The sequence below is a fragment of the Dermacentor silvarum genome, chromosome 7, assembly GCF_013339745.2.
Source record: "Dermacentor silvarum isolate Dsil-2018 chromosome 7, BIME_Dsil_1.4, whole genome shotgun sequence".
In the NCBI taxonomy this organism is placed as follows: domain Eukaryota; kingdom Metazoa; phylum Arthropoda; class Arachnida; order Ixodida; family Ixodidae; genus Dermacentor; species Dermacentor silvarum.
In genome coordinates, this window is record NC_051160.1 from 72,090,563 (window position 1) to 72,108,703 (window position 18,141).

Here is an 18,141-nt window from a genome sequence, read left to right on the forward strand (position 1 = left end):
TAAACTGAACATTCAAACAAACAAAGAAACCTACACTAAGGAGCTCTGTGTCGTCTAATGCAGGGATGGCCAAATTGTGGCTATTCTTGTGTCTGCTCGCAGCTCGCAGCTGGCTGTTCAGGTCAGACAGTCACCATCTGTGCCAACCTAATGGACGCAATGTTAGGCTAGAAGCGTTTGCCGTACTATAGGCAACAAACCTATCCGACTGCAGTTTTCTAAAACTACATCAGTAAGAGCAGTAGTCAAGAAGCAGTCCATACGAAGTTAAGGTTTGAAACAAGCTTGCTATTTTTTCTGCGGCTCTAGAACAGTATGGCAAACTCTTCGGTGCCTCCTTGAACGTCTCTGTCCAGTGAGTCTTGCTCTAGAGTTCTTAATGAAGTAAATCCAAGAACAAAGTGACTGGAAATAGCAAAGCCTCCACTAGAAAGTGTCAAGTGTCCAATCCGGCTGGTGCTCGCAGAATGCTTAGTGTAGCTTGAACCCACTTCGTGTGATCGCCGATGCTAACACCGCAGACAATTATGAAAGCAATTCAATTCGGGTTTCAGCACCAGGTTCTTGTGTAGAGAGTATATGAATGAGAATAGCGATAACTTGGAGAATGGTCGACTCTAACTTACCAGCCACTTCAATCAGTGAAGAATCCTACAGCTCTAACTATAAGCGGGAGGCTAAATAACTAGGTAAAAGTGTCCGCGCTAACGACAAGCAAATCTCAGAACCTTATATGGACTATCATCATAAATTTTCCTGCCACGGCAATTTACGAAATGAGTATGCAGTTCCATTGATCTATGTATCCTGCCATCCTCGTTCTAACGTACGTCTTATACTTGATTTAGCCAATATAATTCAGTCAAAAAAGTGCGATCTTGGACCGGTTGCTACATGTTGTACTCGTTTTTGTGCAGTAATTCAGTTATTTGCAAAAGGAACAAATGGCCCAAGTAGTATCTTCGACTATGAAAGCGCAAATTAGTGCATGCTACGCATACGACGGTCTCGCATGTATTACGCACCGGTTAAAACATCTTCAGCACGCAGAATCAATCGTTACGCGATTACCAAAATAAAAAATAAAGTAACGGCTCACCCAACATTATGTGGGAGTCCGCGTTAGGTGAATCTTCTTTTTTGTTTGCGCTAATGCTATGCAAACTAATGCTATTGACAGATCTGTCTGGACGAATTAATGCAAATGGCATGTGAATTTACGCAAATGTAACGCTGCTCAGGTTATACCGGGGTGCATATAACGAGCGGCCCAAGGTTTCTATTCGGGCCCATACTTAGTGGCATATACCAAGTGGTAAATATTGTCGTCTACTTGGCAACACAGTTTAGAAAGTCAGAGGAAGAGGAAACTTCGCTTTAAAGCTATACGGGAACTTATATTATTCGCTGCTGCTTATAGTGCAAGGAACACGTGCTTCCGAGCAGCACTTGGCCTAGAATTTCAATGATGGCGTTCCATATCGCTTGGCCTAAAGTCTCCTTCAGGCGTAAAGCGCGTGCGCATAAGATTCTACACCGATCATGTACTACGTTAAATGCATATCAGCGCGAGTTACATTGCAGCTTCTGTGTGTGGCATGACGAAGCAGCTACTGGCGACTCGCAGCTCCCAGAAGTACAATCAACGTACCTAGCATCGACGTGATGAGATAAAAATGAAAGCGATCACGATTTCGCATCACATCTTCTTAAGCCTCATATTTCTGCGATTTTATCTTCTACACGTTTGTTCGGTGCAACCATATTTCCTTTTTTTTCTTTTACGCAGTACCCTTACACACGCACGAGGAAGATAGTTCTGAACAGGGTACGCCTAAATTCTTCGCTTCTATAGAAAACGGCTAGCCTTAGGCTTACGAAGTTAGGCTTACCAGCGACCACCCATTGCAGTCCCGTACACTCGTTTGGCAATAAGACATAAATGGCTTATCCTTCCCCATAACTACAGGCATAACTCGGTCATCGCGCAATAGCTCACCAGCGATTAGAAGACACGTGATGGCGAACATGTTCGTTACTGCAGTCCCGGTCGCTCCTCCTCGGATTGAAAGTTGCTAAGCGGCGGTGAAGCGAAGCGAGAGACCTGCGTGGCGACGATACTCAGCCAATATCCAGCACCGAACACCTCTGCTGCTTGTCGATCGAGAGCACTCTCGAAACAAGACCACCGGGTTCCCGAAAAAAAGGATAGCGAGACGACCAGCGCGGCTTTTTATAACCTACAAGGAACATAACGGCACAAATCGGAGAAGTGGTAGCTGGAGGAGGAAGATTAGGGGAGAGACAGGGAGGAAGGTGATTCTCTTGAGTAGGCGCGGGCAGCTTTACACGGGCTGTCTATACAAGAAGAAGAACTAGACAATCGGGGCCACCAACCCCACCTTGCGCACCCCCCTTGTCGGACAAAACAAAAATGAACAGCCCTCGCGCTTCTTTCCACGCCCAAAGGCTTTCGGTCGCTGCCTATGCCTTTGAGCGAGCAATCTTACTCTGCCTTTCCTAACACTTTCTTTGTTTGCCTTTTCTTTTTTTTTCTCTCTTTTTGCTAAAAGACACTCCGAGGGAGCAAGCTGGGCAGGGGTGTAACATCAGAAGCAGCAGAAGCGGGGAGCCGCTCCAGACTCGGCTAGCGGTTTCTTTCAAAGCCGGCGTCGCTTCCTCGTGCGAGGAAATGAGCAGGCTTCTGCAAGCCACCGGACGGGTCGGTGAAAGTGGAACACCGTCTACGGCGAGTGGCTGCCTGCGAGATCACAGTGCGGCGTGGTGGGCAGGGTGGGCCAGACGGGCGGGTCGCCGACGAGGCGAGGCAAACCAACGCGCGCGCCGGCGTCACGAGAACAGCTCGGCGCGCGTAAGAGCGCGTACGCGACGTCGATGGCCGGGAGGACGGGGTCAACGTGCAAACGGACAAAAAAGTGCCGCGCCGTCGCATTTTGCCCTCTCGCAGCCCACGTCTGCGCGCTTCGGCACCGCAGCTTGTCGTCTCGTGTCAGTGGCGTAGTCAAGGGTAAGGGAGATGGGAAGATGAGAACGCGGGGAGGTTTGTCTTTGTGTCAGAACACCTCGGCGAAATCGCAGTGATCTCGGTGAGCTGGCTGGAAACACCACCCTGAATCTGCAGTAGGCCCGAAAGCGCCTCTCGAGATGCTATTCTCGACGCTGCCAAATTCCGTCATGTCGGCGTTTAGAGCCAATAGCAGAGACAGGAGACGTCTTGCGAGATAATCACAAATGACAAGCTGGCTCATTCCACAATATGGCGGAATTTGAAGTGACAAGTTAGCACCCCTGAAATTAGGTTCCCCTTAATTCGCGGTGTTTGGTGTGGCTGATGGGAACATACAGCTTAATAATAAAATTACAGGGAACATTCAGCCACCGTATGAATCATAGGCAGTGTATTGATACGCCTACGATTTGAATTGGCTTCCTCCAGAAAACATCCTGCTGCTTCACCCATTCTTCCTTGTGGTTCAGCTATTTTGCGTGCTGTATGCTAGGGACAGTCGAGCCTTTTGTGTTTACACCTCATTCATTATATGATCTAGCTTTCAGTACATAATTAGGTTTCCACAATAATTTTGGTCTGCCGCTGAATTACATTATATTTGTACAGTGACATTCATCATTATTCACCAATTATTTTTGCAATTGCACAGTTCCTTATAATTCTCGTGCTCTGAAAACAGCATGTGGTTAGAAATACCAAGGCTGAATGTGGTCAATCCTTGCCACACAAAAAGTTCACGATTCTAGATTGCGTTAAAATGAAAAACAACGGGGTGAGGTGTTCGAAGCCAAAATTATCAAGTTTGGGAATGCCCCCGGCACATGTGGTAAACGATGCGAGAAATGTGCGCTCGTAATTTTGTCTCTATATTCTCAAGTAGAGAGCAAGTTAACGGCGTTTTAGTACGGTGTACATTGGTGAGCGCTCTTTTAAAGGGCATTCGTTGGCCTTATGCATACGGGATCCATGCTTTCCGATCAAATACTATAAGCTACCACAAGCTTCGCACCGATATAAGCATACAAGACAACTTGTAACATTCACTTAGTAATGTCAAAGTTTCGGCTATAGTTGGTTCTGCTTGATTCACACTGTGATCGGCTTATATCCGTCTGTGGTTTGAATTCATACGCAGATTGTGGCTACTTCCCTACCTTCGAGCACAATTAGATTTCACAGCACGAGGAGGGCTGCAAAAGAACAGATTTTCCTTGAAAAAAACTGGCGCCGGTGAACAGAGCCTACCAAGCATGCTCAACTATTGATGCCCACTCCCAAACCTGCTTCAGTCTATAGGTGCCAAGAGTAAACTGGCAAATTATTTCGAGATTGGGATCCCTACTAGACGTCATCACTCCGCCAGCTCAAACTGTTGCAAAAGTGCTTGACGTATTGAGTGCAGCTTTAGCAATTCTCAATAAGAGAAGCGGATGACAACCACTAATCATTTCGTAAGGAGGTCGGAGAAGCATCAGTGAAGCGACAGGAAACTCTGATCTCACATCTTCGATTTTCGTGAGTTCGCAAATGTGAGATAATTTTCAATCGTTGTTATCCGTGAACCAAAATTACCAAATCCAATCAGACTATACGGCTAGGAATCAATCACGCCTTCAACCAGCAGCGTAGGCAGCAAGACTTTCGTATTTGTTCGTCGCGAGGTTAATTCATGTCGTCCAATACCCCCTCATGATGACAATATATATGCTTCACTGCTAAAAAGAGAAGCCTCACATTTGCATTTGTGGTTGTGTACTTATTTTAAACTCGGTTTGCCTGCAAAAGACTGGAAGACACATGGACACCGAACCTTGGTTCGGGGTGCTTCATCGGGGACTTCAACGCCCACCACACTATTTGTGGAAGGTCAAACATAACTGCAACTGCACAAGAGGCTTCGTTTGTCTCCGATCATGAAATTATTCTGCTTAATAGTGGGATCCCTGTTTTTCTACTGGGTTCAGCTCGGAGCAGATGCTTTGACTTGACGTGCTCATAACGTCGCTTCGCCTTTCATGTGAAGCGGTTTTTCTACATTGAAACACATTTGAGTGATCATACATACCCACTTAGATTAAAATTGTTGTCTAACCCTAATCCACCTAGCAGTGAGACGAATCAGATGAATCGATTGGACTGCCTTTATAACCCTCATGTAAGACGCTTGTCGCAAAGGTCTCTTCTCTGGACTACAGGGAGCAATAAAGGGCGCAGCCCAGACCACCATGTGCGCGCTCACGTGCTCCCAAAGACACTCGGAATTTTACGGGGAGTTCAAGAATATTTATGCGATTTGCCAGCGTGCTGAACGACATTTCCTCAACAAAAAAGTGTAGCCATGATCCCGCGACGTCACTTAATTTCCCGGAACTCGGGACGGCTGATTTTGTAGAATGAATGTGAAATAATTTAAAAGGGGAACGCTCCTATCCTTGCCTGTAATTAGAAGAACCCTACCTATATATACCGTGCCGAGGAGAGCATATGTTGCCTTGAAGAAGACAAGTCCACTTGTCGAAACGTTGGCTCCTGCTCTCACCTTGTTCTCGTGTTACTCATTGCCTGTAATTAGGCATTTATTTATTTTTCCTATCTTATGGCTGAGTTTAGCATTTGCTGCAGTTTCAGGCAATGGATGCAGCACTCATTAGCGCTGCTGCATGAACACCATGCTTCGTATACTTCGGTAGGAGTTTAATTGGGAACCTGCGCCTCAACGCCTGTCCATAATTTCCAGGATTTACTGCGCTTATTACATGAGACAACTGGTAAATTATATTCAGTCGTCGATCACGCAGACGTCACTAATTACCTTGAAAATGTTCCTTTGTGCATTAGCACACATTAAGGCGCGCGCCATTCATACGTTTGGGAATGGAGTAGCCATTTTCCAAACAACCTTCAAGCTTTATGGCCTTCAAGCCATGTCTGCACACCGAAGCAGGACGCTGAGCATGTGTCTTCAATTTTTCAATTTTTAGTGACAGAGTGTGAGCAAATAGAAAAAGACCATACACCTGACGGTCAACTTCGTTTGTTTCCCAAAGTGGTAGACGAGCGTGTTGGATTTTTAACCTATGTTCTGTTCTACCCGGTGCTTCTGTTTTTCATAAGCAGCCGAACGATGCATAAAAACATAAAGTCGTTTCTCTTATGACACTGCTGGCGTCATTACGCCTCGCACAACGTATACAAATGCCTGAAAGCTTACACCAAGCACGCTGTTTCGTCAGCACTTCTCTGCTTCAGCCCACTCAGCTGTCCCAGCGCAGACGTTTACCGCATTCGTCTATGAGCCACGGAGAATACAAAGCCTGGAGCGGAGGCTGCACCCCAGCCGTCGCTCAGCGGGCTGCACCCCCTTAGCGGGCTTCACCATATCCACCTGGAACAAATTCTAAAACGCGCTCGGCAGTGGGCTCCACAGCGCCTCCTAGAATTTTCACGTGATAGCGTTAAGGGCCCCGTGTCGCAGAAAATCCGGTATCGATGTCCGCGTCGGCGCCGGTGGAGTTGTCCGTGAGCGAAAATTCCCGTATTTATTTAGGTATATGTACATGTCACGCCTTGCTATAGACATGCGGTATATACGGATTATATTGCCACACCATTCTATTACTAAAGTTGCTCATACCTTGGTCTTACACTCTTGACAAAGTTATGACTGACAGCCCACAAACAAATGCCGCCTGTCTCAGGGTCACATGGGGCTGGAGGGAAACCAGGCGGCGGATAGGGTAGCTCGAGGATCCACGAGGCGAGCACCCTCCAATTCCGCCCCTGAGGAACCCGTTCCCGTCCCGTGCGACTAGTGGGCCATTTTAAACCACTACAGAGGACTTAGGAGAACCTATTTCGCAGCACACCGAACACTAAAGAGGAATCGGTCAGGTGGAGGCAAATCCAAACCGGCACATATACCAATTTGCACATCCTCAGTAAAAAAACATCCTACGGCATACGCTCCTCGCTGCACATGGTGCTCAGCTAAAGCCACATTATATCACATCACGTGGGCATGTCAGACCATCACTGCCGTACCTCCCATACAACACCCCATATACAGCGGATGAGAAGAGCTGCTGGCCAGCGAGCACCTGGACGATTAGCTGAGCCTGATTAACCGGGCCCGCAGAGTGGCAGCCGCAAGTGGAACCCTGGACTGAGCCCCCCATCTCAAGCCAAGACCCTCCGACCACCCGGAGTCTCTCCGCAGCAATTTTAGTGCCAATAAATAAGTTTTCACCACCACCATCACGCAAGAGGCCATGCTTCTACCGGAAAGCTCGTCTTCGTGAGTAGCGTTAGCCACCAGCGTTTCCCAGTAAACATTACGGTTAGATAAGCTGCAGTTGCCGAATATTTTTTAACAGCGAGGCTGTTTAAGTTAGCCGTAAAAAGTGTGGTGCTTCACAAAAAGCCAGCCGCGCCGTAGCCATGGCAACCAGCGACGCCGCATATGCTAGAACACCTGGCGCAACCTACCACCTGTGTACAGCGCATGCATGCGCCGACCGCGAGCCACGGCTATGTAAGCCGGTGCGCGGCGGCGCTCGATCAGATGCAGTCATGGGACGTACAAAGATAGTACGTACTCCCGAAGAAGAAGTGGCGATTCGAGAAGCGAGGCTTGCCGCTGTACTACAGCGGCAATGGCAGCGACGAGCAGATCAAGAATACGCGGCCAGGGAAAGGGAAAGGAAGTGCCAATCAAACGCCATCAAATCGGTCAGATTCGCTGTGTCTTAAGTCTTGCGCGGCCGAATGCAAGCTTTCGCTTTTTTTTTTTTTTTTTTTTTTTTTTACAGCGAAGCTGTTATGGCTAGGCTTGCGGGCATTTTTCGCGTAGGTGTGCAAAAATGTGTGCCGATCCTGGTGATTGTGCAGAAAGGGTCCAAGCGCAATGCCAAAAAGAACCTGTGTACTCCGGGCGGTGGGCTCCGGGACCTGTAACGCGCCCTTGTACTACCTTCGTCACACCTGGGACCCAACGCGGTCCCAGGAACAAGGGTAACAACAGAGCTTTTATTAATGCTATTGACAAACACCATAACGAAGGGGTTAGAGAACCAAAAGAAGAAAGGGATAAAAGTGTATACAATACAATTCCAAAAAAGCGAAATGACTAAAAAACACGAGTTAGTGGTGTTAGTAATATAAGAGGCTAAAACTGTATAGGTGTATAAACGCTTCTCTAAAAAACAGTAAAACAGGTTAATACTGGCCAATATGGGCTCTATAAATGCCGGTCGACGAGCAGATCACGTCACTAGCACACAGTCTTTTCTTTGTCCGCAGGTATTGTTGGCTACAAATCCTGCGGAGGACGCGACCGTTAGCCGGATCCCACGTGCCCAGGCAGCCCACGACAATGGCATCAACCGTCACGTGCTGTAACTGCCGGAGGAGATGTCGCTGTACAGGGGCGTACTTCTCCACCTTGACCCTGCGGGCTTCCTGCAACGCCTGCAGCCGGTTTTCAAACGGACAGCAGACGTCCAGGATGATGGCTTCCTCTCCACGGGCCAGCACCAGGTCGGGCTTGAGGGAAGTAGTGCCGACGACCTGGTTCTCTGCAATTGCCGTGAACTTTGCCAGGGCAGCCTTCTTGGTGCGTGCGACGATGGCGTTGTGGCGCTCCATCATTGCCCGGCTCTGCCGCATGCAATGGCATAAGATATGCGGCAGCGTCTCCTCCCCGAACCCGCAGCGCCTGCATCGCTTGTCGGCTGCGGGTGCCCAAATGCGCGTGCTGTTTAAGGGGAGGAGGTTGTGCCGGGCTCGGTGGATGAAGCGCCAGGCCATGAATCGAGTGTACCGGCCGGACCACATGAAGTGGGCGTCCGCCGGGTCCGCCGCTACGCACGCCATCGTCTTGCCCTGGCTCGGCTTGTCTTGCAGAGTGCTGTCCCGTTCTTTGGAGAGGATTGCCCGGATGGTCCTGATGAGTTTGTGGCGGTTCCGCGTCGACACGGAGGCATCTCCGCATGTGATGCGGGCCCCTTGGTCCAACAGCTCCCAGGCGATGCAGAGGCGAAGGGAGGCTTTTCTAGCCTCCGTCCAGACTGCAGCTGTGTGGACATCTGTCGGGAGTCGCCATCCGTTTCGCCCGAGAGGTAGGTCTCTGCCTGCCGCATCAGCCGCCTGGACACCACCCACTCCAGCCCCTCCCCCACTCGCTGCCGGACCTCCACGTCTGTCGACGACAGGAGTTTGGAGACCCCGTCCACTCGGCAGATGTCGCTCATGCAGCTACGCCGCAAGGGGGATCGCTGCAGTGCCAGCGTGCGTGCTTCCGTACACGTATTCACTGAAAGCTCTGGCTGGCACATACGCGCGTGACTAAATATCGACCGCAACATCGCCCAAGGTTAGCGGCACAGCAAACACCATGCTGGTAACTCTGGCTGCTCACCAAAACTAGCTTTTTCATGTACCCAGATTGGAGGCCGAAATTCGCTAGTCAAGCCGACCAGTTAAACAGGCGAAGTGGAACTCGCTGTGCATATTTTTTTTTCGCTGCTGCCCATATGAGGTTCTGTGGCGCAAAAGCAACTAAGGCTATGATGGCTGCCCATATGATTAATGATGGACTCGCCTATGCGCATTGTTTTGTTCATAATATTTTCTTTGTTTGTTTGGTTGAGGCAGGATTGCGTTATCTCGCGAGCGCTCACATGAATTCACTGGAGATTGTTAGGACTGTCAACAAGTTCATCTTCGGCGATGCCTTATGGACTTCTGTGGCATATGTGCGAACATTTGGATGAATCGTCTTGGTGGCGACGATTGTTAACCTGTGTGTGTGTTTATTTGACAAGAAATTTAGTTCGCTCCGCGCTCAAACTTCAGGCTCTTTCTGTGTTCTCAGATTGCTCAATCTGTTCACATCTGTGCACCCACTAACCTCATGATTCCAAAGAGTCACGTTAGAAACATGATCTTTCCGTTTTCCTGAACCGGTGAGTTGTTGCCGACTAGCGCTATGGGAAGTCCGCGTGGCAGGTCGAAGAAATAAGGCGACTGTTGCAATGCACCTGTAGATCGTCACCGCGTTTGTGAACGCAGGTTATAGGCTGACTGTATTTGAACTTGTGAATCGATAAGTCACGCAGTGTGTGCTGCTATGAGATGCAGAATATGCAAAGGCACAAACGGAACCGAGATCGAGTTTGTCAGACGCGCAAAGTTTTTAAAATAATCGGTTCAGGTCAGCCTGCCTAGATCATAGCTGGAACCATGCAGTGCTGATGACATGCTTATTGCAAAATTAACTGCACCACCATTAGTTTAGCAACTGCCTTGTGGAAAAGATAGCATTACATTTGCTAAATGTGTTTAGCATCTGAAAAACATTTATTACTGTATAATTATTTTGCTTAGCAATACTTAAAGACTTATCTGCACACACTCATTGCACTTATAGATATGGCCTCCACTATTACACTGTTATACATGTTGTACAACTGAAAGGGTTCAAAGGAAGATGCAGACTTCAAGTGGTAAACAAAAGGCAAAGAAGGAAATCTTTGGCTTAGTGTCAGAATTTCAGCTAGGGCTTGTCATTTATCAGTGGCATGATGAGGAAGACTCGAAACGATGGCTCAGGACTGAAGATTCTTGTTTGCCCACTGTTGACTATTTGCTGAGTACATATGATATCTGCGAATCCTTGGTCTTCACCTTATTGCTTGCTTTCTTGCTTCCTATGCCATGGCGCATACTCACTACAGGGGGGATTAGCCATGAAGCCGGCGGTTAAACGAGTGGGGCGGACGGGAGAAAACCTGAGGGGAAAAGTATTGTGAGGGAACAGTTGAAATTATCCAAATAAACAACCTGATGTTAGAGACATTCTTTTCCTATAGGAAAACGTGTGCTTTTCGAAAGAAGAGCAACCTAGAATGTAACAAATTTTAATCAGTCTAATTTGAATTTTGTAAATAATAAACAATATTATTGCTTTTATTGTTTTTCTTCCTCCTTAATTCTTTTTTGTGCCATACATTGGAATGCCACTCCACATATATTGATTGATTTTGACTGTTTAAGCAAATGTACTTCATATTTTAGGCTTGCAGCTTGAAGCATTTCATCTCTTAACATCTACACTCATGTAAAGGACAAACTTGTTTAAGAGCCGCACCCTCAACTTTTCTGCCTGAATTGAAAAAATTGTTGAGAAAATTTTTTAGAAAGCAAAATGTGCACCCCGATTATTGCCGGCCCGGCCAGTCATATATTTGTGCAAATCTACTAGAAGAATACGTCTAAAACTAAAGGTAGTTGTGTACACTGAACAGCTTGACAAGCACGCAGCCGGCCACAACTTTTATGTTCACAAAAAATGCATATGTCGGTGGTCTGTACAGAAAAGGACATCCTAGTAACAAATAAATTTATTATGAAAACACTAGTGCTCGCTTTTTTTGTGCGATGAGATCATGGGGATCGCACACAGTCGGAAAACTTAAACCGAAATAACCCGCCTCTCGTGTAATAGACGCATTTCATCAAAATTGTTAAGGTGCAGTCATTACACGAGTATATACTGTTTATTTCAGTACTGTAAACAGAATGATTCATCAACTGCATCATCTCGCATCATCAACTCACACATCATCAGGTCAAAGTAGACATTCTGGTAACTTTAATACAATTTTACTAATCTCAATTTGCTGCAGAGCTCACAACATAAACCTTTAGTAATGTACAATGTCACACCTGACTGAAAATGACAATCGCATGGATTCAGACATAAAAAGTCCTGTGAAACAAGGTATTTTAACTAGTGAACAGTTTTAACTCAGCATTGCCCACAGTTTGCTCTATTCATATTTGACGCATGCCGTAACTGCAGAAAAGTGCTGAGTGGGCATTTGCGATCTGCACAGCTTCAAGGAAAACTTGCTTAAAATTTTCCTTCATGTTGTGCAGAACAAGGCGTGCACCTGTCCATGGTAGTTCTTTCGTCCAAGGCCTTTTGCTGCGGCACAATTCTGGTTAAAAAAAACGTGCACAAACTAGCCCCTCAACGTGTTTTATTGTTGTATAGATACTTGGTCATTTGTGCAAGCTCTGCTCCAGGTGAAGTCATTTTTTGTGCCACGAGACGTACCATTTGTTCACAGAAAGAGCATTTACTGTATGAGCATCTGGAGAAGCTGTTAAATCTTTCAATGTGCAGTCCGTGGTCCATACCTGTTTAGAAGTGAAAATTGTGTGCTGTGCAAGCTATCTACACGTGCTGATCATGACCCACTGTGATAGTTCTGTGGCTGTAGCACTGCACTGCTGAGCAGGATGTTACACCAGGACACAACACGTGAGATCGCAGGTTTGATCCTGGTCACGGCAGGTTTAATCCGATAGGCGCAGAATATAAAAAAAACATTCTTGTACCGTACTTTGGGTGTGCGTGAAGAACCCCAGGTGGTCAAAATTAATCCAGAACCCTCCTCTATGTCGTGTCTCACAACCCCTGTGTTGTTTTGGGACATTCAACTCCTGTGAATCACTTATATCAACCAATCAAAATGAACCCACAAACGATGCAGCCGCATGCTTAGCATTAAAGCAGTGACATCTTTCGACTAGAGTGCGCCCCACACATCTTGTTTATCTCTAGTGCTGGTCCGCTGTAAAGATGTGCGGTAGCAATGTGCACAGATATAGTAACCACTGTTTTTGTTCTACTCTTTGAAAATTTTGTTTCATTGAACTGAAAGATTGGTTTTGCCCAGCAGTCTGATCTTTTCAGTAAATAAATGGCAATATATAGCCAATCTGTGCATCTTGGCATTTATTTTGTATTTCACTATGAACCGAAGTGTATTTGCTGTGAACACCGAATCTTATCAGAAAGCTTTCAATTTATCCAGTCTGGAAAAACAAATTAGCGCATAATGTGTGTTGCAACAACCCGCACTTTTTTATCCACATAACCTCCTCAGTTTTGACACATATATTAAACCCCACAATTTCAGGTGCTGGACAAACCTATTTGTTTCCACTGATGGCGGAAACAGATAGGCTCGATTGCATTACAGAGAGGTGACCATAATGTAAAATGTCTCTGGTAAGAATGTAAACTGGGCCTGTTGGTTGAGCATATTCTGAAGAGCCAGGTGCGAAGTACACATAGGCACCCACAAGTGGGTGCCTATGTGTGTATGTGTGTTCTCTCCCACTTTGTCGTCGTCTTCACGCCTCGCTCTTCAGAATACGTCTCTGGTGTTACATGTGTGGCACGCTCGCAGCAGCAAAAGAGGTCAGGATGCTGCATGCATGCAGTATACTTTTATTAGACCTATATAACTTCATAACACTGCTACAATGTTATGCACGTAACTTAGTTATCTTTAATACATACTGCACACCACAGCAGGTGTTCAAGCAAGACAGGCACGTAATAGTAAAAATATACAATAAATATGCATTGCATTGACAAACACATCATAGCAAAACAAAAAGGGGGGGGGGGGGGTATTAATACATTAGAAGGGTGCTATTAGCAACAAATGTACAGAAAATTCAGGGATATGAAAATAAAAAGCAGAGTATAAAAACGTACAGTAAATATTACAATGAATACAGTGAAGGGACACACAATAGCAAAAATACAATTATATAATATACATATATAATTACGTATAAGCAGGCACAAAAACTGAACAGTCTTAACATCCTCTAGGTATGCATTTCTTTGCAGGGCATGCTCCAGTAATTGAGTCCATACATCATGGAAAAGATACAGCATCATCTTATTTCATGCAGTTCGAAGACAAAGAGTGCATTGTTGCATTGGCTGCCATTGTCAGAGTTGAGCTCATGGGCTGTTGTTTCACATGGGTCCATGTTGCCTTCCCCCGGTCACCGCGACTCTCCTACTGCTGCCTCGCCTGTATGTCTCTCTCTCTCTCTCTGTCTCCCTTCCCAAGCATTGCCCTTCTCCCCTTTTTTGTCACCTCAAAGAGGGTCTTCATCCTGCTCTCTCTCTCCCGAAGATTGAAACATGTCCTTTTCTTCTCACTCACTTCTAAGTTTGCTTGAGCACTTACATGTGGTGTTTCGCCATTCGGGCACCTCTGCATCCTCTTAAAAAAAGAATAATCACTGAACACGGCCATTTAAACCACATGCTGCCAGCTCCTTCTTGGCCACACAAGCGTTCCTCTGCGCCTCCCTGAGCTTCCCTAGCAGAAGCAGTTCAGCTTGACTCCGATACAAAGGGCATCAATGCTCGTTTGTCTCCGCTGCAGTCAGCATAGCCAGGTTAGGGTACTTTGAGTGTGATAGCACGATTGATGACACAGGGGCTACAAGTGCGGGGGAGAATTGTCTGAAGAATGGTTTTTGCCGCAACTGGCTGGGTGGGTGCTGTGTGCGCGGCAGTGGAATGGGCGACTCAGGAGACGTGCAGGTCTGTTCAACCAGAAACAGCTGGTTCCGTTTAGTGACTCCCTCAATGCCTCTTGGGGTTCTCACGATGTTTCAACTCAACACAAAAAATGAACTACTTCGAATAATCATCACCTTCAATTATAATTGTTGGTACTTCGCCACCCATCATTAACAATTGTTTGATATACTGCTGCTGCAGGGGTGTGGGAGGCTTGCCAAAAGATGATGCAGAGCTCTAGTTACTGTTTTTTTTCAGTACCTTGGCTGTTTCTGTTTATTTTTGTTGGCAGGAGTTGCAGACATTTTCTTTTTGTCACTGAATGCACCTATAACTTTCCGAATCTTGTGAAGGTGATTGCTAACCAGTTTTATACTTGCATCATCCATTGAGCTAACATTCATGAGCTCTTCTGCAACAGCGGCACATAGAACCATTGTGTCAGCTAGGCGATCAGGAGTTTGTGTAGTCACACAACTGCTCAGGATGCTGTCAAACAGCAGTTGAGGCTCATGCATATTAGATAAATTATTCCCACTAGATGTGGAATAATCGGCTAAGCCCTCACTGGAGTGAATTGAGATGTTTTCTTCCTCCTGTAATTCTTGTTGCTGCAGCTGGTGCTGTGATGAATGTGTTTGCACAGGTGGAAGTGTACAAAGAAATCCTTGCATGTGCACCGAAACCTGTGCACACAGACATCACATTCTTCACAGCTGTAGCCACATCCCTTAAAATCTGTGTCTAGGGCTGTAATGCTGTAGGTTGTGTCTGTGTAGGACTACGATGTCACTGTCCACTCTCGATTATTTACTTTCAATACACCTTTCAATTTATGACGTGCATTCCTTCACAATGCCTCTTGTAGTGGCCAGCTGTTCAGTGGTCTGCCCTGCCTTTGACCTTGAAAATGAAGGCTTTCATGAGCCGGTCGCGTGTCAGCTCAATTAAACCAACTAGCAGCTTGTCCAGTCTTTCATTTTGTTTCCCTCCTAAGTAGTTACTCTTCAAGTCACTGTGCATAGATTCGAGGCAATTATTTGCTGTGAGACCTGTTGACTCTGTAGCAAAGTGACCACTGTTCTGGGCAAGAGCTGTATGTACTTTCAAAGTACTCAATGAAGGCCCTTATTTCCTTCTTGTCTTTGTCAGCAATTAAGTTTGTGAGTGATGCCCGAAATATGACTTCATCACTACACTGCATGAGTATGTCTAGGATACCTTGCACAATTTTTTTGTTTTCTGATCCCTCAACCTTGCTGATGGTGTGCCTCCAATTCTTTCGAACATGGCAAAGACACAACAAGCCATTTTTCAGGCGGGCCCATCACTGTGGCCCATGCATTGCCGTATGCTTTTGCATCATCTGACATAAAGCATTTTGTTTTCAGTGGCATATCAATTTTTGCCTTGATGGCTTGGAAAAACCTAGCCATTGTGCCTGTTGATGTGCTTTTAGAAAGTAGGTAAGCACATGGAATTCCATGACCCTCATTGCTGATCACCATGAGTGTTGTGAGTTGAAGCCCGTCCTTATTTGTACCATGTGTTGAATCAATGCACACTCCAATACAGCCTCCTTCTTTTCAAATTTCTTGCTGTGTTTTGTTCATTAAGGCCATCTCAAAATTGTCAATCCGATCTTCATTCATGGTACTTTCATTTGCATAGAGAACAGGGGAATCTGAGCTCTCTTCGAAATCTCTTATCCATATCTTGAGACTTATCAGGTCATTTTTATCCCTCTGCTCTTTGTTGCGAATGTTAAATTTTGTCTTGGTGTTTCTTATTCTTTTGATGTCAGAAGAGACCTTGGATCCTGGATGTTGCCGAGTGACGAACGTATGACACTAAGTATGGCCTTGGGAGGCACACCCATCTGTAGCTTGTTCGCAATGGTCTGCTTGTCAGCAGATGACAGGGGCTGATGGCAGACATCATTTTTTTGCCCATAGTGCTTTGCCTGGTATACAACTGTGACTTCATCAGCTTTTGTGGTTACGGTCATAGTTGAAAAGCAGTGCCTATTACATTTCACACTGCCGACCCTTTTCGTCTGACGTTCACCTCCTCTTTTTATCTCGTATGAACCAGAGCGGGGGCATACAAGGTACCTTCTAGTCATGCCGTGCTCCAGATGCTTCACCCCACTTCGGCAAACATAGTGGGATGTCTGTGTCGGCTCTTCTTGGTCATTCCACTCTTGAAACTCTGCACACACAAGACACGTTCAGTCATGAACACCTTATTTGCCACACACAAATAATAATAACAATAATGGCGGTTCGTTAAAAATGAACAAATATTCCAGTTATAACATGAACCCCCATTGCTCAGTCATGGTGGTGCATAGCATAACAACCTTGCAAACATGTGCATGCGGCCGTGCCCGTACTGGGGTGCATATCTACGATACGATAAAACGTCCCACATAAAGGAAAAAAGACTTGCGTGGGCCGAATCAGCTGCGCAAAAACAGGTTCGTTTCCCAATCCCGCGATGTGCATGATACCGGATTACACTGTCAAGTCTGAAGCCCTAACATTAACTTTCTTAAATGAGGGACTGTACTTGTAGGACCGATTTCATATAGGAAAGAAAGATGTTCTGTACTGTTGCGCTTCCATTACTTCGCTGCGCCGAGTTGTTCTCTATCTGGCGAGAGCTTAGCCGGCTTCACCGCAATACAGTGAAGTTATGCGGTGAAGCATATACAATGTATTGCGGTGAAGCACATTAAGAGCGGAGAGGCCGGGGCCACTGTTACGGGACATAGTATGTGTTCCTCTATTGTGCATGCGCGCACGCGCCGTCTCCCGTGATAGTACGAGCACTGATACGCCTAATAAGTGTACTGAGAGGACTTCGGACGTGGATGTGGTGATTTAATCCTCTGTTTTACCCACCTAGCACGCCCTGTATATGAGATAGGGCCGAAAAGGCGTACCTTAGTTATACACGCGAACGCGTCTCGTTTCAATATTCTGGGCGGTTACACCCAAAATATTTTGAAGCCATTTCACGGAGGTTCGTATGTAGACTTCGTAGGCGTCAACATTGCCCGTTAGCTTCGTCCCTCTGCCTCGCCCCCCCCCCCCCCCTTTTAGCGGCTCCCTTTCGAGGCCACCGAAGTGATGCATCGGCAGGGTTCGTGCCATGCTCTCCGGCTGTGGCCCCCAAAAAAGGGGCCTAAATTCTCACGGCAACGTCAGCAACGTCAGAAACAGCTCTGAAGGGCTGCCACTACAATTATTAGATGTCCGGGTGTTCGTACTGCGACCGGTGGCTGCGCGCGCGCGTATAATACCGGGCTCGCAAGGCGAAACAAGTGGTTAAATCGCCACAGCCACGTCAGAAACAGCTCTGAGGGCTTGTCAGTGCAGTTAAATCGATGCTCGTACTCTGAGCGGAGACGGCATGTCTGCGCGCGTATAATTAAGGAACACGCACTATATGTACCGCGACAATGGGCCCTTTCTTTTCGTGGTATGCTTCATCGCACAACATAGCTATGTTGCAGCGAAGCTGACGTAAAACTGGCATGGAATGATATCTGTGAAACGTCGCAAAAGCTTTACAAAAGGTAACCAGACTAATACATTCCAGCAGTTGCAATGCTCAAAGCAAGATCATCTTACCTTTGGCGGTCTTAAACTGTAGGGTGGTAAGCCTCGGAACAAACTCGTGATTTTCCTGGTGGTGCCGCATC

At 46.5% G+C, this 18,141-nt stretch overlaps 1 protein-coding gene across 1 annotated transcript in view; it reads right to left on the bottom strand.

Moving 5' to 3' along the window:
* The window catches only part of LOC125947151 (uncharacterized), a 35,334-nt gene extending 33,151 nt beyond the window's left edge, over positions 1–2,183 (bottom strand). The window contains exon 1 of the mRNA XM_049671529.1: positions 2,000–2,183. Coding sequence (XP_049527486.1) covers positions 2,000–2,030 — 31 coding nt within the window. The 5' untranslated portion in view covers positions 2,031–2,183. The remainder of the gene's footprint in view (positions 1–1,999) is intronic.
* Positions 2,184–18,141: the final 15,958 nt, after the last annotated feature.